General features: G+C 37.4%; 1 protein-coding gene across 1 annotated transcript in view; it reads left to right on the forward strand.

The window, feature by feature from the left end:
* Positions 1–26353, forward strand: part of nfatc1 (nuclear factor of activated T cells 1) — a 67485-nt gene that overhangs the window by 20173 nt on the left and 20959 nt on the right. Inside the window, exons 6-7 of the mRNA XM_020939321.2 lie at positions 4009–4149; positions 22014–22069. Coding sequence (XP_020794980.1) covers positions 4009–4149; positions 22014–22069 — 197 coding nt within the window. The remainder of the gene's footprint in view (positions 1–4008; positions 4150–22013; positions 22070–26353) is intronic.

Below are 26353 nucleotides of genomic sequence, written 5' to 3' on the forward strand. Positions count from 1 at the left end.
GCAACCACTCTCTGCCATAACATATAATGATAGTGATAATAGGCCAGTATATCTAAACAATCATCTAGTCATTTTGGGAATTACTACATGATTGTGGGAAAAGAATTTCATTTTATATTTAATCTTAGTCCATCACAAAAGCTTAAAGGTCGTATATTAAAATCTAGTTAGAATATTGTTGCCTTCTCAAAAACATACCCTGAGTTGTTTTTTATTTCATTCACACATGTTTGAGTAACCCTTTATTATTAGTCTGTATGTCTCTAAAGCTTAAAATTCTCTGTTCCACTTTGTGATGTCATGTAGTGGTAAGTTTTACTTTTTACTTTTGTTTAGTAGAGATTGTCAATTCCAGGGCTCAGATGATCCAAATGATTCTACTTAAGGTGTGTGGAGTTTAAAAACACAGTGGAGCGCTTCCTGTCATAAGTTGAAACAGAGTGTTTGAGAACCTAAATATGCAACGTTTGTATGCTAAACATGTGTGAATGAAACAAAACACAACTTCAAGTATTTGTGTGAGGAAACAACATTATAACATAAGTCACAAAATAGCATAATATGGGCCCTTTAAAGCTGCAATAAGGAACTTTTCTCATGGTTGTCTAACCTCTGCTTGTCTCCATGGAGATGTATTGCTTTGCCTGGAAAGTTTCGCAGTGTGACATTGAACACATTTATGACACAATCATTTTATTAACTCGCCTCTCCATAGGGCTAACCTGCCACTTGGCGTACTAGTCTCTCTAGAGATTGGTAAGATTAATGCCATATAATGGAACCAAAAAGTTACATAGTGAACTTTGAATATGTTGGCCAAGATATTGTTTAAGTGTATTTATTTATCTTATGAAACAAAACTATCCCACAATTTGCAAATCACTTATTACAATGTGCATTAAGAGAAAGGCCCATATTACAGTATTTTCAGATTTTCTGATGGTATAATTCTTCAACAAAAACAAACCTGGAGTTGTGTTTCGTTTCATTCACACATCTATAACACAAATCCTGCATATTTAGGCTGTGTTCTTCCTTCAACATAAAACACTCTGTTCCACCTTGTAATGTGTGTGATAATACAGAAGTGCTATGCTTGTGTTTTATCATTAGGTTTAGTTCAGCTCTGGAATTGCCCATCTCTACTGAACAAAAGGTACAATGTAGCCGTAAACTTGAAAAATACCGAGTCATGACATCACAAGGTGCAACGGAGCATTTTGAGCTTTGGAAATGTAGACAGACTAATAATAAAGGATAACTCAAGCAAAAACAAAACTCCAGGTATGTTTTTGAGGAGGTAACAACATTCGAGCATGACTAAAAGCTCCCAAGAGTCAGTTTTGCTTAATATAGGGCTTTTAAGAGAAATAAACTGTTCCATTTCACAAAAGAGAATAGATGCCAACATTACCAACGCTCAAACACTTAGATAATCAAATGAAAAGGTTTACAAATACTTACAAACGATTAAACCTTGCCCAAACAGATGTGTAAAACTTTCATAGAGATATAAATCATATAAATCACAGTTACTTTTCATAAACTGTAATGCTTGTTTTTAGTAGCATTATCCAAAAACACTCATAGTTAAAGTCTCTTCAGTTATTGACCCCTTTATTCTTCTGGCCCTCTTTCCTCTGGGCGTCCTACTGGAGGATATGGCTCTGAGCTCTCTGATGAAGTCTGCAGCACCAACTGAAAGACTGTTTAAAAGCATGAGCTCAGCCTCCTCAAATACTCCTTTGTTTGGGTCTGAAAAGCAGCCAGTGAGCGGCAGTCCCCACCAGCATCCATCACTGCCTGTGCAACGGAGCTACAGAGTCACAGCACACCAGGAATAATGCAAGACAACAAAACAGAAGTGGTTGTTATTATCTTATACATGTTCTCAATTAGCTAATTTCAAGCCCCTGTTTTAGACTGGTTTAGTCCCGTTTTATCCAATACTTTCTTCCCAGTTTAATCCTGTTAGGTCCTGGTTTAGTCCTTGTTAGTTCCATAGTTTAGTCCTGGTTTAGTCTGGATTTAGTTATGTTTTAGTCCTGGTTTAATCTTGGTTTAGTCCTGTTTGAGTCTTGATTTATTCCTGCTTGAGCGTTGAATCAGAACTGGTTTAGTCCTGGTTGAGCCTTGGTTTAGTGATGGTTTAATCCTGGTATAGTCTTGGTTTGGTCCTATTTGAGTCTTGGTTTGGTCCTGGTTGAGTCTTGGTTTATTCCTGGTTGAGTTTTGAATCTGAACTGGTTTAGTCCTTGTTGAGCCTTGGTTTAGTGATGGTTTAGTCCTGGTTTCCTTAGTTCTGGTGTAGTCTTGGTTTAGGCCTGGTTTAGTCTTTGTTTAGTTCAGATTTTTTTATGTTCTTTAAGGCAGATAACAAAAATGATAGAACAAGTAGAAGTTGTAGGGATATAGGCTTCAAACAACCCTTATAATGTATTATGTCAAATTATGAGCTTTTGCATTCTTAACTTTTTGTGTTTTTGATGACATCTAGTGTACAGACTATAGCCTACTCAATATTATTATTGTTAACTAGTTTAAATCAGTGTTAACCAGCTTTTGCACAATGCACCTTCAAATACAGTATTTAAAATTATACAAATCATTCTTGACAGTTATAGATTGTTTCAAGGAAAAATAAAAGTTTACAAAGAACAGAGCATTGCCAAAAGGTGAGAGACTGCTGGGACTCACAGTTGTGTTCATAAATCTCACTCTGACTCTAAATAAAACTGCTTTTTAACGTGCAGTAAAAAAAATGGTTCACTGAAAACAAAATATAGTGGTTGGACCAGTTCTATTCCCTCAGCTGCACCCCTCACCGATGGAGCAGAGCCAGAGGAGAGACCCAGGTTGGACTCAAGCCAGAGATTGTATCACGCAGATTTCAAAATAAAAGCATATGTTAAGTGTTTAATATGTGGTACCACTTGAAGACATGGAAGAAAATATCCAAAACTTAAAGGTGCTCTATGTAAGTTTTTGGGGTCTGTCACCTGCTTGTCTCTGTGGATATGTCATTGCTCTGCCTGGAATGTTCCACAATATGACATTAAACAGCTCTACCTCCCTGAAGATAGAAGGGTTTAATGCCATACTGTGAAACATTCCAGACAAAGCAATAACATCTTGGAAAAAAGCATTTGATGTACCTTCCACCAGAAAAGTTACACAATGCACCTTTAAGCACTTATAAACTAGAAAAAATACTCAAATAAATACGACTTGACTTTCTTACTATTACTGCTATTACTTGTATTCATACTCATACTTATACTGTAAATACTGTTTCTTGCTTTTACTTATTACGTCAGATGACATTCCAGCAACAGACTGAGTTAAGTAAATAGTAAATGTGTGTTGCTCAAAGACACATTAACAGCAGATGCTTTCCAGCTATTTAATAACATAGTCTGTGAACTTTTCTATTTCCTTTAATGTTGTTTTCAAAACTAACCACCCATAACTAAACAGCAAATCTTAAAATTACGTAATATTGTGTTATAATGATGAAAAGCTGTAGTTTATTCTCAGCTTGTGCCCGTGTCTGGATGCTCTGGTTTGCCTGGTGGGTTGGTCTAACCTCTTCTCTCTCTTCTTGCCGTCCCTACCACCCTCTCTCTCCCCCTCCACTGTCTTTCCCTCTCTCTCTCCTCTCTCTCTATCTCTCTACTTTTCTTACTCTCTCCTCTCACTCCCTCACTTCCACTCATCTTCTCTTCTCTTTCTCTACCTTCCTCCCCCTCGTTTGTCTCTCTCTCCTCCCGTTCTTTCCTCATCTATCTTTCTCTCTTTCTCTTTCTCTCCCTCTACCCCTCCCTGTCTCCTCACTCTCTCTATATCCTGCTCTCCTTTCTCTCCCTCTCATTTACTCTCTGCCTCCATCTCTCTCTCTCTCTCTCTCTCTCTCTCTCTCTCTCTCCCTCCCTGTCTCTTCTCTCTCCCATTCCTTCACTTTCTCCCTCTCTCCTCCCTCTGTCCTCCCTCCCTCTCTCTCTCTCTCAGCTCAGAGATCGGCACAGGAGTTGCCGTTGGTGGATAAACAGAGCCTGGAGACCTGCCCTGCCTCCGGAGGACTCCCCATGGTCCTAGAGGGACACAACTTCCAGCCCGACTCCAAGGTCATGTTTGTGGAGAAAGCCCAAGGTAAAAATCTGTATTATACACACATGAGTTAAAATGACTTGAATTCAAACTATGTACTATACTGCAATAGTTTTTACAGTTCTTAAATATATTTGTCTATGTTGTGTTGCAAAAGGTTAAAATGAAAGTTTATCTGGTCACCAAAGTTGAGAAATATGCAACACAAAATCTCACAAACAATAAATTCACTTATATTATAATTTACAACTTATTTGACTGAACTTGAAATGAATGAAGATACATTTTAATGCAAGGTGACCAAAACAGCTTAGGGGACTTATCACTTTTAGCTGATTTAACTTCACTGAAGAACAAAATATAATAAGTAAAATATGCCCAATCTCCACTTTAATAATCTGCTTTCAAGTCATTTAAATTCATTTTTAGTAGTGTATATTTGGAGACATCCCTGGACTCTCCTCTCTCCCCCCTCTCCCCTCCTCTCGCTAGCTCTGCCAGAGCCCACATGTGGTCTACATTAATGCACAGTACTGCTGTATTTTTACACCAGTCACATTTGCACAAGTTTCCATTGGCCTTTTGAGTGCGGGCCGATCACAAACACACTGTTTTGGGGTTTTTGGGAGAGGGACAGGCGACTGCTCCCAGATGTGGGGGTTAAAGAGGTTTACAAACAGCAATTTCACTGATTAGCCTCAACGGAGAAACGTGAGCAGCTTAAACACATGGAGTTGGGTCCACAATTCATCACTGTCTATTCAACCAAGCAACATAGATACAAGCAGACAGATCACATAGTTTTAATGGAAGAAATAGGTATGGCTGTACATTTTATATAGTTTAGTTAAAGGTACACTGTGTAACTTCTAGTTAGAGTTCTATACTTGCTTGTCTCCATGGAGATGTTATTTCTTTGCCTAGAATGTTCCGCAGTATGGCATTAAACATATCTCTCTTGCATTTGTTAAATTACAGGTGTTTTATTGCTCAAAAATACAAAAAAAAAAGTTCTTTCCATGCTTGCTTGCTTCTCCATAGATTTGACCATTAACCAGTCTGAACTGTGATTAGTGACTACATTTATTTTTTTTTTACTGTTGAATAATCAAGGGAAAAAAGTAATATCTCCATGGAGACAAACAGATGGCAGACCCTCCACCAGAAATGTTACACGGTGCACTTTAAGAACGGGTTAAAATGAAGTGTTGGATTTGATCTGGATATGTTTTGTAGTTTACTTCTGTTTAGTTCAAGTCCTGGGGTTAGACCTCACTTGGTTCTGGTTTAGTCTTGTTTGGGCTCCAAGGGATAGTCTTGGTTTAGTCCCTATTTGGGGTCTATAATTCTCTAATTGAGTCCTGGTTGCATTCTTGTTTTGGTTTTAGCTCTATAATTAAATCCTGGTTTAGTTCATGTTTGGTTTCCTAGTCTTGGTTTAATTCTACAATTTAGTCCAGGGTTAGTCCAGGTTTAGTCCAGGTTTAGTCTTGGTTTTGTCCTATAATTCAGTCCTAGATCAGTTCATGTTTAGTTCTGACTTAGTTCAAGTTTGGTACGTAATTCTGATTGCTTTGTTCTGGTTTAGTTCTTGTTTAGTCTATTTTGGGATCTGGCATCTCTGTTTAACTGGTTTAGTTCTGCAGTTAAGTCCTGGTTTATTGCTGATGTTGTCTATACTTAAGTCTTGATTTAGTCCTGGTTTAATTCTGGTATAGTGCTGATTTAGTCCATGTTAAGTATTTGTTTACATCTGGTTTAGGCCTACATTTGAGTCCCAATTTAGCTCTGTTTAGTTCTTGTTTCATCCTCTAGTCCAGGTTTGGTTCTTGTCCTATTTACTCCTTGAAGTTTAATCTTGGTTTGTTGCAGTTTCAGCTATTTCAGTGATTAGTCTCAACAAAGTAACATGAGCTGCTGGAACATGTGCACAACGTAAACAGACCCATTCACCGACACTGCAGACTGAGCATTGTGCCCTCATGATACTTTTTGAAGTGCAATATATTGCTATACAAAAATATAACAATTCACACATATTTGAGCAATCCTTTATTATTACTCTGCCTACATTTCCAAAGCTCAAATGGCTCTGTTCCACCTTGTGATGTTATGAAGTGATACTTTTCAAGTTGCTGATACCTTTTACATTTTGTTCCGCGATCATGTAAATGTTTATTCTGCTTTAAAAAAATTCCGGTCGTTCAGCACATGCACGTTGGATCACTTCTGACGCGATGACGCACTGCAATATGGTGAAAAAAGTTTGTATCATGTTTGTGTCCCCGAATTGCTGTTTCCCATTGCATATGTAATTGCGAAAGGTACCGAGGTTCCCAGTTAACACCGCGAGCCGTCCTCATCCCAAGTTATCATCATGAACTCATAAAACAGCAGCATGTGGCCTATAACTTTACACAACTCACCGCAAATCAGCCTGGAGCAGAAGCTCCTAGTCTGTGTAACAGTGGTAAATACACGGTGGCACTCATCATAACACGCAACCCCTCCTTGGTCTTTTGCTGTTCTCCGAGCGAGTTGGTCAGACAGGTCTATAGGCTCTGTCCGCCATGTGCTGGGTCCAGACTGGGACGAGCAAGGCCACTGGATCCATGCAGAGAAAGTGAGAATGCGCTGTGGACTACAGGTCTGGGTGGGCTGCTCCTGTCCTCTGTGCTCCAGGCTGCCAAGGTGGTGCAAAACATCCAGACAGAAGCGTGAATCCCGTTTGGTTCAATCCCGAGCCCACTTGTGTAGGACCTAAGATGGCAACTTCAAGAGGTCCAAAGAGCCCACCAAGAACAACCCCACGTCAACGTTAAACAGACACGGAGACTGAGACAGTTAGAGCAGGTGGTGAACAAGTATGTGCACAGCCTCTACCAGGAGAACAAGAATCTTAAGAGTTTCTCCCAAGAGCAGCAGAGTCTTGCCCTCAGAAACCAAGACAACGTGAAGCAGCATGAAGAACAACTGAAAATGCAGAAGGCAAACAACCACTACTATGTCTATGATGTCTTTGAGGAGCTAAAGTATGCCCACAACACCATAGAGAACTTGAAGGTGGCTAGTATGAAGAATACTCAAAAACTAGAACAGTGTAAACAAGAGAACAGGGCGCTGAAGACTACTCTGCAAGAGGCCATTGTGAAGCGGGAGACCAAAGAGAAGCTTCTGGTCAGCACCCAACAGGAGCTCCAGAAGGCACACAAGGAGAAGCAGGCTCTGAAGAGGAAGGTCACTGCCTTGGAGTCTGTCCTCGTTGAGCAGACACGGTCAGCTGAAGAAGTTTTCCATCTTGAGTCTACCCTTGCAGCAGAGAGACACTCAACAAGCAGCTTCTCACCCTGGAGTCAACGTTTGCAGCAGAGATGCAGGCAGCTGAGGAGACCTGGAACAAACAGGTCCTCATGCTAGATTCTGCTCTCGCTTGAAGAGGCCCTCAACAAGGCACAGGAGCGGGAGGAGAGCCTGAACACTGAGGGCAACAAAGTTCCAAAATTACAAAATGACTTGGACTCACAGAAAATGAGTTTTATAGCTGTGGAAAAATGTCACTCCATCCACAAGGCCACGGTGGAGGAGAACATACTCCACCAAAAAACTATTAAGGAGCTGAACACGGCTTTGAAACACAGTGAGGACAAGAAAACCTCTGCCCTCCTCAGATGTGAAGAGCTGCAGCTGTCCCTGAACAAATTAGATGATCAGCTGCAACAGATCAAAGTCATAGCGGAGGAGCTCCAAGCCGAAGTGGACAAGAAAAACAAGAAGAGGAGGAGGAGGTGGTTTAAGTGGTGGCAGTAAGTCACCCTCCAGTCTGAACCCAACCTCATCATAACCTGTGTATGTGTATCTTGACTTGTTTCCACTGCAGATACTGTAAGTGGCATAAATGAGTTAAGGCACGACACACAGGTCCTGCATTGTAAATAAAGAAGCAAATTAGCTATTTCAAATGACTCTGAATGTTTTTTTTTTTTTTGTTTTTTTTTTTTTTTCAATACAGATTGTTTAGAATCCAGAGCAACAAATGGGAAATAAGCTCTGCTGATATTTTTGGGACACTTTTTATTATTTTCCCTCATCTTTTCAATTTTGAATTTACTACAAACTCACTTATATTTTTATTTTATTTATTTATTTAATAGGGACAGTGCATATTCATGAACATCTACAACATTGCAGTGTAAATATGCCAGATTATAGCAAGACTGCTAATTTCCATCTGTAGTCCCTAGGCAGGTAACACCACAAATTTAAACAAAGCAAAAACAAGTAACGAATCTATACTAAAAGTGTCCACAAGTCTGTTTTTTCTTTAGCCACTCTTTTAAGGAGGACTTGAAGGTGGCAAGAGTTGAAGTATTTTTTTCAGTATGTCAATAAAAGAGCTGTGTAGTCACATTTTGTTCTTCTTGCTTTTCATCTATAACTCAACTATAACTCTTCAGTTAGTCTGGCCCAGGGGAACTGTGGCTACAGACGCCTTCCGCCACCGAAGTGTTTTTCTGTCATAAGATTAATGCATTTTTGTGGAATTTGGAATGAACACTGTGTAATAACATGGAAGCTCTAAGCAATTTTACACGTGCGTTTATTCAATAATCATATGAATGTTTTGCAGTTTAAAATCTAGTAACTGTCTCATTGTCTTGTGAATGTGGATTTGCTGAAACACTTGGGGTCGGATGTGATCCATTCTAAAGCCTGTGAAAGCTTCTGCCACCAATGAGCTAACTCCAAACACTTCCAACTCGACTTCCAACTGTGTTTTCAGGAATTCACTGGAAACAAGTGAACATCTCATAAAAACAGACACAACAGAGTAGAATAGAGCAGCACCAAACTTTGACTTTACAACTTTGAATTTGTTTTTTAGTTCATGCCTGACATGATCAGTATTCCCTGGGGGGTGTGACAAAAACTAAAAAATCCTTAAATTTTTCATTCTCATTACTGTTTATTTTGTACGATCATAAACGATAAATTTTTGTGCCTTCTTCATTTCTATTATTAGTTTGTACTACCATAAACAAAAACAAGAAATCCTTAAATTTTTCATTCTCGTTACTGTTTATTTTGTACAATCATAAACGATAAACTTTGTGCCTATGTTAACATTATTATAAGTTAGTACGACCATAACAGAAAATATGTTTCTGCGTGTGTGAAAATATGTGTGGTATGCATATGTGTTTAAATATTTATATTGAATATATGTACTAGATATCTATGATGCTTATATGTATGTATGTATGTATGTACTTAATACACTACTATTAATCTTAGTAGAAGTACAAAGTAATGGAATAAGTACTACTCAAGTAAACCTTAGAGTAACATCTGATTTATAATTTTAAGATAATGTCATTAGAAGAAAAAAAGCATCAAATAATGCACAAAGAAACACAAATGTTCAAATTATTTCATATTGTCAACATAAAGCTTTTGTCACTTGTAGACTTGGGAAGAGTAACTAACACCTTTACTCAGGGAAAAGTACTGTTACAGTTACTTCAACAAAAATAAAAGTAAAAGTATGCTGCCAGAAAAGTATTCTGAAAAATACTTTTTTAAATTTTTTTTCAAAAAGTTAGTAATTTTAGTAACTAAAAAGTTAGTTACTAAAAGTTACTGAGTACTACTCTCCTCTGGTCTTTGGTTCCACCTGAGGAGAGGAGGAAGTGGAGAGGAAGCCCCTCCAGCTCTGCACATGTGACACAGTCTGTTTACAACCGACAACACACGATTGTGTTTCCTCTTTCCTCTTTCAGTCTGTGATTAATCTCCGGCTCTTCCTCCTCTGGCCCCTCATAGAAGAGCACTGTTTTGTATTATGTTTACATCATTGTATTTATACATAGAAATCCCTTATGCTCATGACCTAAAGGCAGTTTCTTTTGGTTAATCTTTTTTGTTTGCCTTTCTCTCAGTTACCTATTTTTAGTGGATGACTTTACTTTTTAGTTAAATTCAGCAAATAAACATAATAATTTTGCACAGTTATAAATACAAAATACATTTGGAATTTTGATTAAATATTATGGAAAATATTGCATTAAATATTGCATGTCAGTGGATAAAAACAGTGTAGATGGATGGGGCATATTGTTATGTCATTGGAGTATTTTGTCTCTGAAGGTGTTTGCAAGTCTGGGTGTTTAGCACTACTAAAAGCTTAATTCTGTACAAAATTTAAATTCAGTTTGAAATTACAGCTCCATATACCAGGCCAGTCCTCCCTGGGAATAAATTCATTTTGTTGTACAGGTTTTGCCCTCTGCTCTTCCGTGAAGGTTGGTGGTTTAATTTCTGATCCTAGTAAAGCACTCTACCAATGTGTCAATGGGCAAGACATTTTTTTCTGTTGCATAAGTCATTAAAACAATCTCAAATTATATTACAAATGTGTATTGCCCTTAGATTTATGTTAAGTTCACCAGCTTTCCAGCCATATCAATCATACAATTTGTCCAAACACTTCTCTTCTGTCCTGTGCTATTACTGCTTAATGCTCATAGAACTCTGGTTATAGCTGGTCCTGTGCATTACCTTCCTCTCTCATCATCTAACATTACCTCCACTTTGCAGATCAATAAAAGTCATATCCCATATAGCTTTAGTCTGCTTCATAAACACATCCGTCTTTAGGACCCTGTGCCCTTCTGCTTTGGGGCGGGTGCTTCTCTCCTGTTTTTCAGAGGGGTTCCCCACGTTTTGGCACCGGGCGCAGATTCCTGGGTTGTCCCACCATGGAAACACTGTCCCACACACATACACACACACACATAGAAAAGCGTGCACACACAGACACACAAACGCACACACACACATTTTCCCTCCTCTCTGCCATCTCTACATTAACCTCTCAGTGGGCTACAATAGGCTCCTTACAGCTACACAGTAAAAATAACTGCTTGTAGAAGTGAATCTGCCGAATGGTCCAAATGTTGTTTTTATCAGAGGAGATTGCTGAGATATGCACAGGGAAAATATTTGAACAATGTGGGTAAGGCATAACATGCACTTTATTCGAGCTATGAACTGAGACATTTTATGAGACATCTACAATTTCACAATGCAAATATATTTGCCTGGGATCCAGAATACACACTCCTTTAGATGTGAGTTTGGTCACCAGTGAATCTCTGAAAATTTAGATGGGTGTGACTGACAGGTAGATTAGGAAAAAAAATCTTACAGTGGGCCGAAAAACTGATTTTTGCTGAATCAATTAATCTGTATAACAACTACAGAGAGACATCAGTCTGAATTTGCCAGGCAACAAAAATATATGTATTTTTTATTTTATATATGTGTATTTTGATTTGAGTAGCTTTAATCAGATTACATCTATTTACTATTAGGCTGAAATTTGTCTGTGAATAAGGTTAAGGTTAAACTTTGTTAAGTGTCAGGAGCTCTGAATTGTGATCTGAATCTAAACAAATTTTATATAATTTATTTAAACATGGAAGATACACACCCACACAGGGAGAACATAGAATCTCTTGTAATAAAATATAGCATGAATATTGGAGTGCAGTGTTTATAATATTTTCTGTTTTGTCAAATAAAAAAAACATAATTTTCACATTCCCACTCTTTCACAAACCTCTCGTGCAGCTCCTGTTCTGAGAAACAACTTAACGACTGCTCTTGTAAATCTTTCGGTCTTTAATTTGACTTTGATTAAGAATTTTCCAGCACTATTTCCAATAAATCTTTCTCCCTCTCGCCATTTGCCCTCATTTTTCACAGCGTTAGCCCAGCGCTGTGGTGAGCTCGCTTGTTCTGGTGTTTTCCTTTCAGAGTTAGCGTGGGCGCTAGTCGAGGGTAGCCCTGCCTTAAACAGCTGCCAAAATCCCGTTTGTATTTGGATTCCCGGTCCGCTCCTATAATTGTATTTCCATCCAAGTCCTCTGTTTGAAAATGCATACTTTGTTTGAAAAGTTGAAATGGTTTTATGTTTTAGAGAATGGACTAAACACTCGCAGCATGTTTCCGTCATTGGAGGAGATGCTGTAAGGGTCAGGGCAGTGTGGTAAGGGGCTTCCACGACAACAAGTGAAAGGAAATATCTAGGGCTGTTATCAACTAAAGAAATTCTTGGTCGACGAAAGATCTGTGGATTAGTGGACTAAAAGTGAGCATGGCAAAAGCTCTCACCCAAACTGCACTCACAGGACTACACCTGCCCGGGAGTTCATGCAAAAAACAATTGTTTATACAGAAAAAGTACTAGGAAACAATTTATTTATTTATAGACAGATATTTTTCACATATAAATACCAAAAAATCTTCAGCTACTCACTACTAATTTTCCCTTTCTGCTGTTGTCCCATATTAATACTTATAATCTAATTAAAATAATGAATCTTGGTCTAACACTTTTGTGCGCACTGGTGACTTGTTTAATCTGTGTTGTGACCCATGTAGAGAAATAGGCTAAATAAACCCAAAATGCCAGATATAACCTAACTTTATATCCAAGAATCTGCTAATTTGCAGGACAATGCTTTAATTATCTTGACATTTATTGTTTAAAATGAACAAGATTCCCTCAAACTTGATTATGACACTACGGAAAAGGCCCAATCCTTAGTATAAAATGATACCACACTTTTTGTGTGTGTGTGTGTGTGTGTGTTGTCTTTCTGATATAGATTCTATAGTATTCTAAAATTATTCAGAAAATGTCCACATTTATTCCATTCATGTATTTTTTTTTTTTTTTTTTCAGTTTCAGAATGATGGGAATCTAGAACTGCTGCCATAGTGATTAACGAAATATTATATCTTTTGAATGATACTAGTTTTATAGATTTTTGTGATTATTCCCAATTGGAACAGTGCTGAATGTGTCTTCCTACTCTACAACCCCATTTCTCTTTCTATTCAAAATGTATGGAGCCTTAAGGAACAGATAGTGAAAGTTAATTCCCCAAATGGAAGGGGCTTTATCTGGACTAGGATCAGATCTAGTCCAGGTGTAGTCCAGGTGAGACAGTCCTGGTCTGGTTTCAGGATTACGTCAGAGGATTGGTCGTAACTGGGGGAAACCGATGCTATCAAAGCTGCCATGGAAACAGGGATTTCCTCAGGACCTGTTGCCAGAAACAACAACTCTGGACAAAGCATGATAGAAATGTGACACTGGCTTGTAGTATCCATCATAACCTTATTTGAATGGCTAAAAAAAACATTCTACCATTCTACCACTGTTTAATGAAAAAATATTATAATAAGTAATAATGTGAGATTCAGTAGATTCAAATTATAAATCCTCCTATATTGCCTTAAACATTTGTTATGATGTGTAGGTTATGGCAATATTCATGAATTTTAGTTTCCTGTTATTTATATATTGTATATGTATATGTATATGTATATGTATGGACGTATGTATATATAATAAATATTAGAGGTTTCAGTATTAAGGATAAGAAACTAAGATTGCAGCCATTTAAAACCTGAAAACTATGAGTAGTTGAAGCTTTAGCACACAGCACCACTCACCTGCTTCTTTCAATAGTAAAAACTCAAATGGCGTGAGCACCTGTGTGTGTTTTGTCCCTTCAGGGCTCCAGCAGAAATAGGGATAACTGCTCTGATTTGCATGGCTTTGTTTTAACAGCTTGAGCTCCTTGTGTGCTGACGTGATGCCTCAGCTGCAGTTATACCGCTCTGCACCAAAATAAATTATGCTAATGCTGTAAAGCTCTGACGGTTAGCGTTTAAAAATATAGTCATACAAGAAAAACACTGAGCTCACATATTTACTTTTTGTCTTAAGTGGTTTAGGGTTTGTAAACCTTTCCCATAAACCCTTACATAGACTAAATTGATATTGCAGCAACTAAAGGTAAATGTTAAAAAAAAATATTATTTATTTTCATAATTCTGCATAAACAGATTATTTGACCTTCAATTAGCAATTTATTACGCCCCCCCTTTATTTATGAATAGGTTTCAGGAGAACAATTCCTTCCTTAAGAAGTTTTTGAGAACCTTTCCCCATTCAAATGTTGCTATGATGATGGAGTGCAACTGCCAGGGCATCATCAACAATCTTCCTTTCATTTAAAGTTGTACTCTGTAACTTTTCTGGTGAAGGGTCTGCTGTCTCTTTATCTTCATGGATGTTATTGCTTCACTTGAAATGTTCCACAGTATGACATTAAACTTAAAACAGATGCATTCTTGTGTGAATGTGGAGGTACCTTTCCATGGATCTCTCAAGTTGGCGCGGTGGAGGCCCTGCATCAGAAAAGTACACAGTCCAGATGTAAATGAACAATTAAGCTCTGTGTTTGCTCTTGAAACTTAATCCTATTTAAAAATGACTTTATTTTGAAGTAGCAAGCCATCTGAATATAGATTTTCCTATTGGATTCATTGTGTCTGGAAACAATCCCTTTAAACTTATTCAAATACACACCTCCTCAGTCTTTCTCTGCACTTTAACTACAACTGTTTCTGTGTATTTTGCCAGTGTGATTGATAATAGTTTAATTTCACTGAGAGGAAACCCTTTGTGAAGAAAAGCCCAGATGAGAAGTGTTTTCACATCTGGAGAGCTGAACTGGAGCTCTGCCCAATCCTCTGTATCACATCCAATATCCCTCACACTGCTTTGCTATGCCTGGTGTCTTGGTTCTGTTGTGTCTGCCATTTGGACATGGGCAGAGGTGGATAGATAGCCAAAAATGTGTTTATATTATACGTTATATTGGTCACCTAACTTTAATACTCAATACTAATATCAGTAAAAGTACAAAGTAGTGACCCATAATAATTTTCTGCTACTCAAGTAAAAGTAATTGTAAGAGTGAGTGTCAGGATGTTACATCTGTATTAAGGATTTGAAGTTAATATAATGGGAAGGACGAAAAAAGAAATAATACTTCAAAAATGAGCCTAAAAATTTGAAAAAACATATATCTGAAGGAGCAATGCAATAAAGAGTATGCCCAAATCATTTAATATTATCAGCATAAAGCTTTTGTCACTTGTAGACTTACTTATAGTGGGAAGAGTAACCAACTCTTTTACTTTTACTCAAATAAGAGTACTGTTACTTCAAACAAAATACTACTCAAGTAGGAGTAAAAATCTGGTGTCTGAAAACTATTTTTAGAAGTATCTTCAAAGATAGTCAAGTAAATGACTATCTGGACACAGACTCGTTTCCCGTTGACTCCCCTTCTCTTTCACGGCCCTGTCCACCTCCATAGCTGTACACCGAAGTATCCCAGAGTGCACCAGGTTTTTGACTTTCTGAAGGGGACTCCCAAACTCCTGAGCCTAATTGTTCTTGGCTTGAGATGGAGCTGCAGTAGAAAGAAAACTGAAAAGTGAAGCATGAGGATTATTTCATGTGCCAGAAATTTACTGGAACCCAAAGCCCACAGAGCACTCCAGATTAGAAAAACAGCAGGCCATTCAGAGAAGTTATTATACTGCTCTGTTAAGGAGTGCAACAGTGACAGGGTGTTTGCCCAATAACCAGAAGGTAGCTAGTTCAAACCTTGATTTGAGCCCTACCCACACTGCAAACTCAACTCTTAACAATAGTCCAGTGAAGTCCAAATCTTAAAAGAGTTGGTTAGAACTGGAATTGGAGACTACTATGAATACGATGTGTTGCAGTGGGGATTGTGGGGCAGCAGTGACTAGTTTAGTGCATATTGTTGTTGCTGCACCCACATTGCCTTCTACAAATGTGATGTGTAAGTGATTGGTGTTGGTCAAATTGCTGATGGCACAGATTGGCAGCCTCACTTCTGTCAGTCTACCCCACGGCAGCTGTGGCTAACATAATAGTTTACCACTGCCAGGACCATTATGTAGTGAAATAATGCATGAAAGAGTAAAGTGAATTTTAATGACTGGAATCTATCCGCGTGCTATGTAGAATAATAATATTGATAGTATCGGCTCCATCAATTCTGGCTCTAATTCACTTTGTACTGAAAAACGTTGCCCTTCTCTCCTTAACTACTACAGTCAGCCTTGTCATTTTGGTCTTGAAATGTTTTTTTTTTTTTATTTCTCTATTTTGTCTGTTCAATCAATTCCTATTCTTAATATGGAACTGGCTTCAAATTCGGCCTTGTAACTGCTAGCATCGTGAGCTTCATTTTCAACACTATGGGTGACCTCACACTCTTTTAATCCACTTCTTTATACAGTCTATGGTAGTAACTAGTAATACTAATAAGAAAATTGAAGTAATAGTTTTGTGGTGGTTGTAACAGCAGTAATAGTAGTTGTAGTAGTAACCTAGTCCACGCAGCTTCCACTTTTCCAAATTGGAACTAAAGCCAGAGCTAAACTTGGACCAAACCAGGACTAAACCAAGACTAAACCATCACCAAACCGAGTCTACATCAGGACTAAACCAGGGCTAAACTTGAACCAGTGTGACTATATAGTGAAAATATGGCGAAGGCAGAGGTAACAGCCCTGTCTTTGAGCATGGGGCATGTGTTTATATTTACTGTACGCTATAGAGAGCTTGTCCAGAGCCACCTGCTGTTTCACTGTGGGCTCTGTCTCTCCACCCAGCTCCAGTTAAACTCACAAGAACCACCTCATTCATTTATACCCTCGAAAATATGACAAATAACGCCATTGTATATTGTGTGATGGCTCGGAGTTGCACATATGGCTTTGTTTTGTCTATGGGAGAAATAATGACTTGTATGGGCCTAACTGAATGTAGGATTTGTGTCTGGGGTGATGCCAGGCCAGTGGGCGTCAGACATTTTATACTGTTTGTGTATATAGAGCTGTAGTATTGGAGGCATGAGAGAGAGGCAGGCATTTCTCAAGCTTCGACTGCTTCTTTTGTTTATTTAAAGGTGCTCTCTGGAACTTTTCTAGTGGAAGATGCTTTGTATTTCATTGATTTTAAATTGGCATTATAAAATTTTGCTTGTCTATCTTGCATGTCTTCAGTTTCAGGTATTTTTACAATTTAAAAAACCACCCTGAATACATTTGTTCTTACTTTGAGCAGGCTTGCCTCTGCGCCGATCTGACCCGTAATTTGGTCTCACTTGCTTGTCAACAGTACATCGGTAAAAGGGACAAGTATGTCACTAACTGCATGGTTCCATAGAAATAGAAAGTTAAAACTATACTCCAGAACATTTTCTATGTATGATTTTTATGCCATAGTGTGGATTATTATAGACTGGGACAATATTTCCATGGAAACAAGCAGGACAATAAGCAGAGTAAGAAATCCAAGCCTGCTCACAGTAAGGACACATGTTTTTTGTCTGTTTTTCGGTGCAATAAACACAACCAAAATGAAACACGATTATTACTTTAGTCTAACTTAGTCTAATTTTGTCTTACATACTGTGACTTTAGCTTTAATTCCTAACCATTGAACAATCTGGTCAAAGCAATAACATTTTGCACACAACCTTCATCAGAAAAATTACACAGTGTACCTTAAATACAGAGGAGTTTTTCATTAGCTCTGAGCTGCGAGCACACAGACAAAGTGAAGCATGCTACTGTTATTGATTATGGTTATCATCCATGTCCAAACACTCAGCCTAAACAATGACTTTTACCATCTGCTTTTGTGAACTCAATTTCCTGGCAGCCTGTAAAAGAGCTATTTAAATACATTGGTCAAATTATTGTTTTATATCTGAAAAATGAAGTGTTATGATTAGACAATGTCAGATTTTGACATGTTAAAAAAGGATGAAAAAGGCAATTTTTTGACGGAGATAAAGCAGAAACCCTTTTGAGATTTTTGAGGTTGCAGTGTGGTCTTTTTGATATGGACAGAGTCATTGACGGTTTTTGAAAATTTGAAGTGAGGAAATTATGAACCAAAGCCTTCATTGTTTGGTTGTGCTTGTCTGTGATGCTCTGGGGACATGTTTATTTGTGGACTTCCTGGTTTCATGGTAAACATATGCACAGTCTCCTCCTTCTCCTCAGTCTCTGGGGAATGCACTCAATTAGTCATACAGCCTCTGTCAGACAGTGCTTTGAAAACTGGACTTGGATCAAATTTGGAATAAAAATAAATGTTTTGTCCACTGCATACCAGTTATATACTGACCATGAACTTTATGATCTTGGGAAGTGTCTGTTACTCCAAAGCATTTGACCCAATGAAATAGAAACCTTATATAATACTGTACAATATGAGTTCTACAGTTAAGTCATTTTAGGCTGAAAATGTAATGTGAACATGTGTCTGCTTTGGTCAGAATCAGTGTTGCCTCTTGTGTTAATAAAATCCCTAATTTTGTCAAAGGTTTGGACACATTCTTTCATTTCTTTCAATGTAGATCAAACTTATCAATGAACATGCAACAAATAAAAAATACTTATTCAAAACAACTCAAAACATAGCCACCCTTTGCTTTGAACCCTGGTTTGCACCATTGGCATTTCTTGACTCTGACAAGACACAGTTGTGAAGTGAAAACTATTTCAGGAGAATTCACCAAGAAGCTCACTGAGAGAAGGCCCAGGGTTTGCAGCAAGGTCGATAAAGCAAAGTGTGGATGCTTAGAGGATTTGAATACAAAAATATGAAACATATTTAGCTAACTTATTTAACTGTTTTTCTTTATACATAATTCTATTCCATCTTCTCCATATATTTGATTTGTCCCATGTATATAAAATATAGAAAGTAAAACCTAAAGAAAAAAAACTTGAATGAGAAGGTGTGCCTAAACTTTAACTAGTAGAGACATGGCTTGAAAAAATCTGATAACTGGAATAATCTGGTCAGCCAGTAACATGCCCAAAAGATGTATGGAATTTTAGACTAACTGTTGTATTTGGAAGACAATGAACAATATGCAGATGTTGACATAACATTTCAATAGTCTGATAACTCCAGAAATCAGATAATGCTTACATGTTTGAGTTTTCTAATCATTCTCATGCTGTATTTCCTTTAGATTTTGAGCCCTTATTTGAAGTCTTTATTTTCAGAGACAGTCTTCCCAAACCATTGCACATTTGCAGACAGTCACAGTGAAGGAGTGCACCAAACAGAGACGCTCACATTCATAAACAGGTGTCTGGTCTCATATAATAACACTGCTGTCTGTGCCAGCTGTGCCACATCAGCCCTGCTCCAACCACATGAACCCACAGGACCTTTGAACAGCTTCTCTTTGCTATTAAAACCTTCTCACTGTTTTTAGTTGCTTCAAAATACTCAAATTCAACCCTCAATTGTTGAATATTTTTTCTACTTGTCCTATTTTAAATAAACCAAAACAGTGTATCGGCCTTTACGAACCTCCTCCACAACTATTCCACCGTTCTTACACATTTGCTCATTCTTATATTCCTTTATTATAGGTAGTAGACTTGTATTACATTACACATTACATACCTTCCTTATTGCATTTTCATTATCGCAAACATCTAATGCACAGGAACTAGTTAGCCGTAACTGAAACCTTTTCTTAAATGTGATACACATTTGAACCTCACCCGATTTGACAACGCTATAAATGCACAAACACTGAAGATTCTATAGTAACCATACTTTAGACAAACATCTTTTTTTGAGATAAGTCTGTCATGATGATAAATTTTGAAGTACCCTATACTGTTGAAGTAAATATAGACCGATAATATTGCAACAAATTTGTGCCACTGACACAATAGCCCTATAGCAGGATTATACCCAAAACCTGTTCTAAATTATAATAAACTGCAAGTGCAATAAATAAGCAGCAGAATAACTTTAGTAGTTAATTTGTATCTGTAATGGGCTGCAGAAATTATTTATTCAACCCTCCACAGCTCAAATCTGATCATAGTACAGAAAAAAAAAAAAAAAAGTTCCTTATTAGTACAAAGAAAAAATCCCCAAGATAAATATTGACCACCAAAATGTATTCTTCCATTTAACATATATACAAACATTATTATTATTATTATACAAGTTGACATTATTTTAACAAGACTACGATTAAATTTGCTCTTGATCCTATAAACTGTTTTACTGATAAATACTAACTGAAATGTTAATAGAATGGTAGCCTATTTTAACGGTTAATCAGTATTACAAGAAAACAGAGTAGAGCTGAGTTAAATCTGACCTCATTAGTAAAACAGCAACTTTAATCATGGTCAGATATGGTAGATTTTGTTTCTATCTCTACAATAAACTCAGAGAAATCGCCACACTTCATACATTTAAGATGAACAATACACCATACCACAGAAGACAGAAGAGAGGATAAACATGTTTTAAAAGAATTAAACAAGTTCAATTAAAATGGTTCCAAACTGGGCAATGACAGCATACTTTTATTAGTTTCTTCAGCCCTTTAGTGCAGCCTGTTCTATTATGTGACCAGTACTAACACATTTACACACAAGCTACAAGCCTGTCACCTAAACACGTATTCATTATTTTCTTTTCTAACGCATAATGATCATGAGGTACAAATAGATTTTTTTCATTAAACTAAGATTCAGTGTGTAATGCTGAAGTTAACAATGTGATGAGAAAGCTTGAAACTGTAGCTCCAAGTTTAAAAATAAACTGTATTTCATAATCACTTTAATGGGACGCACAGATGGAGTTGGACTTTTGCAGATGTGTTACGGGACTCCAAACATCACCTCTCTGGTATTCGGAGGATTACATCAGGTCCTCCTCAGTCCGTCTGGTCTATAATAGTCTGGGTCTGGGTCTGGTCTGGGTCTGAGTCCGGATCTTGGTCTAGTTCCTGGTCTGGACTTGGGTCAGAGGGTCTTAGGGGATGAGCTCATAGTCCTGGTGCAGACTGGGTGACGTTGGCGGTCTGTTTTCTGTATCATTGACGTAACAGATAATTGGGACAAAGCTCTTTTCTTCAGTTTTGGCCATGGGGGCTGAGTGGATGTGGATGCAGTTGAAGTTAGAAGTTAGGAAAGAAGATATAGCTCCCAGTTTTGAAGCATACATTTTGAAAACCATCTAAATGTTGTGTAATGTATGTATGTATGAGCAGTTGGTCCAGAGGGGAGTTTAAACTGAGAGCAAACACTAAATTGATCTATTGTCTCTGCTCATAAACCTCAATATTAAAAGCAGTTTCAGTGTGTTTTTAATAAGAAAATCAAAATGGTATGAACAAATAATGATCAATAAATACTGAAATTGGCATATCAAAACTTAGGTATTGCTAGGTTAGTACTTTGAGACATTTTGAAACTGGCAGCTTTCAAACTTATTGTTGTTAAATAGGGGAAATAGAGATATTCCACTTCTCACATAGCACATGTATAATTTTAAGAGGGGCAAATTATGTAAATTTTACTTGGATGTGGTTTTATCCATGTTATTGCAGTGTTCCCTCATCATTATTTTAATCAATGTTGTATTTAGATTGATTCATGCATGTTTGAGTAATCTTTTGTTGTTCTGCATTCAAAGCTTTAGTGCTCTGAAAATATGTGTTTTCTCCTACCCCCCATCTCTGCCCACTGCTCTGTACTTAATTGTGATGATCAAAATGTCACTATGAGAAGACGGGATCTGTCAGTTCTGGAGTTTTGAACAGGAAGTCAATGGTGTCTCTTGTTAAGCCATTTTAGATCAATATCACAGTTAACAATAAACAAAAATGTATATTAATGATTGATGTATTTTATTGTTTAATACTTAAAACAGCACAAATTGTCTTCTTTAAAATGAAAAAATAAATCCCATTTGAACTACAGGTTTGCCCTATATAAACAGTAAGTAGGTTATGAGTGAAAAATAACTCATAACTGTCTTGTAAATGTAAATGACATCACTCTCATGTCTCCTTTGGTGATATCTCTGATTGGGTGTAGAGTGGGTGGATTACTTAAACCTGCTGCGTCTGACCCACTTCCTGTCTGTGTCTGTGTCTTCTCAGATGGACAGCACCTTTGGGAGACAGAGGCCAAGGTGGAGAGGGACACTGCCAAACCTGTAAGTCCTTCACCCGTGTACACAACATACTATTATCAAATTCACAGGGGAGAAGTTACACATTGAGGCCATTATCAAATCAAAAGCTGGGTTCAATCATTTGGACTAAACGTTACAAGGCTAAACATCTGCTGTCATGTGACTTTATTTAGAAGTGATCTACTATGATGTAACACTTTTTGGCAAGTTCTGTTTTGAAGTTTTTCCACATAGACAGCATAGAGGGACCATTTATCTAGCTTTTTATCTAGTTGTAAATTTATTTTGGAAGGTAAATTGTAATGATGCATTGACAAAAAGGGGCTAAAACAGTTTCAGAAATCATAAAACAGCATCATTTTATTTGACTCTTTCCCTACAATGTTCCACCATATGACATTAAAGGTCCTTGATAGCAAAATTGACAATCATGAGCTTTTAGCCATGTTAGAATATTGTTATCTCATTGAAAACATGCTCGGTGTTTTGTTTCATTCACACATGTTTAAGTAATCCCACATTATTAAACATCTCCAAAGCTCAAAATTCTCTGTTCCTGTAGCTGTAGCTGCAGTTTACAGGTTAACAGCTACCTTTTAACTTTTTGTTTAGTAGCAATTGACAACTTCAGGACAGTCAGGAAGGTGTAGTGGAGAGTTTAAAAACACAGTGGAGCACATGGCATCACAAGGGGGAACAAAGTGTTTGCAAGAAGAACTCATTCTGAATAATGATCTGGGTTTGCATGAATGAAACAAACCAACTTCAGGTATGTTTTTGATGAGGAAACAGAATTATAATGTAAATAAGAAAACAGCATAATATCTTGAACACACATTCTTACTATGAATGGACTCGCCTCTCCACAGATTTGACCTGTAACCTGGTGGTCCCTATGGAGATGATATATACATTAAATGCCATACTGTTGAACAATCTAGGCGTATCTTCCACCAAAAAAGTTACGTAGTTCACCTTTAATTTTAAACTGTTATAAACACACTTGAATTTAAAACATGTTCCAAAGTGAATATCTTGTACATCTTGGTTACCTATTCTTTTGTAATTATCTGACAGAAATCACAGTTGAAAAGGTTTACATAATTATCCTCAAAAGTATAAAGCTCTTAAATCTCAGAAACCAAATTCCTGTCTTGAGACTAGTGCCTGGGTCGGACTAGAGTTTAGTCAAATAAATGGTCTATGGCCCACAGCAGGAGCCTATTCATTTACACTGGGCCTGGAGACAGTATGGACTTTATTACTGAGAGACTTGGTGGTCTCAAACTTAGACTGTTAACTGTGGAGCAGGCCAGGATCGTGCTTTGGGACAGAGAAATGTTGTGTTTAAAATGTGTTGAAAAGGTTTGAAAAGTTCAGGCTCTGATCTAAGGAGGAGGAGCCTGGCTGTGGCTCTGGGCTTTTCCTGTGAGATAGAGAGAGGTTTCCCTGCGTCAGACTGGAGGAAAAATAAAGGAGAGATTAGAGAAACAAAGAGGATTTGACAGTAAGGTGAATATCTCAACTGCTCAATTTGGAGAAAAGTAAAGAAGAGATTTGACAGAGGAGAAAGTGTTTGAAAGTAAAGTCAAAGTCAATACTAAAATCCTCTCTTGACATAAACATCATTGCTTGAGCAGTCTGATCTACTGGCCCATAGGTTGGCAGTGCGATTCCAGCTCCCACAGATAAATGCTGCTGTTGTGCTCATGTAATTTTAGTACTCTATATAACGTAACAAAAATGCCACCAAATGAATATGAAGTTACCTGAAATTGTTGAAAGAGATTGACAATGTATCAAATTCATGAATTGTGGTGATTGTTGTTTAGAAGATGTGCAAAATTTTAGTATTGGGTAGTTTTAAAAAAAATTGTCTGATTAAAATGTTTTAAATATTAAAGTGACCTTTCAAAAGAGAGTCAAAGAGGGTCAGTGTTGGGAAGTAACTGAATACATACCAAGAATACTTGTTCAGAATACTTTTGAGTAATTGTATTCAGGTACAGTTACTTTTTTCATTTGGTTGTATTCAGAACACAGTTACTTTTCTAAAATCAAAGGAATACATTGCAGTACTTGATCACACCGTTTAAGCATCAAACTGCACAATATTAGAGAGAAAAACACTTCTGGTTATTAATCCTATGTTGCTTTACACTGTCATTTAAATGCAACTCAATGTAAAAGTATTTTAAGTATTCAGAATACAGAGTTCTGATTGAATCATGTATTAGAATACATTACAGAATACATTTTAATGCAGGTAGTCAGTATTCTGTAACTATATACATTATCAAAGTATTCTTCCCATCACTGAAGAGAGTATAAAGTGATTGATTTCTGCATGTTTGTGGGCAAATGTAATTTCACATTCGTGTCACTCTAATGCAAAACTAATGCATTTAAAGTTGAAAAAAAGAATTGACCAAATACCTTCTGATCGTAGAGTTAGATGAATTTGTCAGTATTGCCCATGTAGCTTTGGAATTGTAGAAATTATGTTACTTTTCCACATGTTACTTCAGTTCAGTAGTAATTTTCCAACTTCTAGGTCGTCATTAAAAGGTATTAAAGACAATTTGGCATTTTAGCTCGTGACTGTGGCGAGCTGAGGTTTGTTCAGGTGCTTGTGTCTAAACCACTTCCATGCTCCCATTACAAGTGCATTCTCCTTGACCAAGTTTCACCTCACATTTTCACATTCTCACATTCTCTGTCACCTGCACAAACTTTAAGAGGAAGAACAATCGATGTAGCAGCTGTGATCCAGTCTGAGGCATTTTCAGTTGGACACATCAAATTAAACTGAGAAATTTTCGCTCAAGAGGTCCACAAATGCTCCTCTGTGTCCCATCTGTCACCTCTCTCTCTCTCTCTTTCTGCCTCTCTCACTCTATTTCTTAATCCCTCTCTCCCTCTCTCTGTTTCTGCTCCCTGACTCTCTACTACTACTAGTATGAGTTCTACTTCTAATACCATTAATATACAACTACTATACAACTATTACTGCTCTTTCCACTACAGCCAGTGTGTTGCTGTAACTGCTACTTCTATTACTATACTTCATGCAACAAAGGAGACAAGGAAGTATTTCAATATACTGTATCTATACAGATTTCTTGCTCATTGTTGTAAGTAAAAGACTGCTACTACCACTGCTGTAGTTACTTCCATAACTTATAATTACATAACCTTCATTTATATTTCTACCCATTTTGGTAAAATGTAAGATTCAAGGGCAAACAACATTTCTTCAAAAAAATGAAACATCTTGTGAAAATACATCTACATTTCTTAAAATATTTCTTCCTGACATTTTGAGTTTTTAGTACAACATAAAAACACAGATGCACAAGGCTGTATCCATCTGGTTTCTATTGCACAACCACTGCAAAAACGTAAATGTGTCCTGAGTCTGTCCTGTCACTGGGTCTCCAAAGATCCGCTTTGCAGACAGATGACTCTCTCCTGCACATCCCTCGACACACTCATGTTCATAGATTTACATTCAAACAGGACGTGAGAGCAGTCATCTCTCCACAGACAGAAGCTCTTGGCTCCGGGGTCTCTGTCTTGATTTATTCCTTGGCCTCCTCTCGACTGTCAAAGAGCGATAAATTGTTTCTTAAATTTGAACGGCTTGTCCTTAAAGTTCATGTGTTAGAAACTACAAAAAGGCAAGAATAAAGATGGTTTGAGACTGACTAAATAGACTAGATGTATTTGGAGTTCCCTGTCTACCAGATAGAAATGATATTGCTTTGTGTAGAATGTTCCACAGTATAGATTAAAGGTATCTATCACGAAGGGGACAAGCAGGTTACAGCACTACGCTACATTACAACTCAGATCTATGGAGAGTCTCCCCTATTCACTAAAGAAATCATTGTATTTTTGAGCAATAGAAACACCTGCAATGAGTAAATGCTAGATGTATTTGTTTAATGTCATACCATGGAATATTTCAGGCAAAGCAATAACATGTCCATGGAGACAAGTAGGTAGCGGACTTACCACCAGCAAAGTTGTGCAGTGTACCTTATACCTAAATAAATCAAAATAAATAAATTATGTCACCCCATTTCTAATATTTACTGATCCAAAGCAAATTTTGATGACATAATACATAAATGTTAAGTCAATGAGTATAGGTGAGGCATGTGAGGTATGAGAAATTGTGGTAGTGAACATGTGTGTAGTGACATCACCCTGAGGGAGTCTACGTGTATGTCTGGCAGAATGTTGAGCAGTTTTTATGGTGACACAATGCACTCTTTAGCAAACACTGCCAAAAAAGTTGTA

Source organism: Boleophthalmus pectinirostris, unplaced genomic scaffold (genome assembly GCF_026225935.1).
Source record: "Boleophthalmus pectinirostris isolate CB_2022bp ecotype Guang Dong unplaced genomic scaffold, ASM2622593v1 HiC_scaffold_21, whole genome shotgun sequence".
Lineage (NCBI taxonomy): Eukaryota > Metazoa > Chordata > Actinopteri > Gobiiformes > Gobiidae > Boleophthalmus > Boleophthalmus pectinirostris.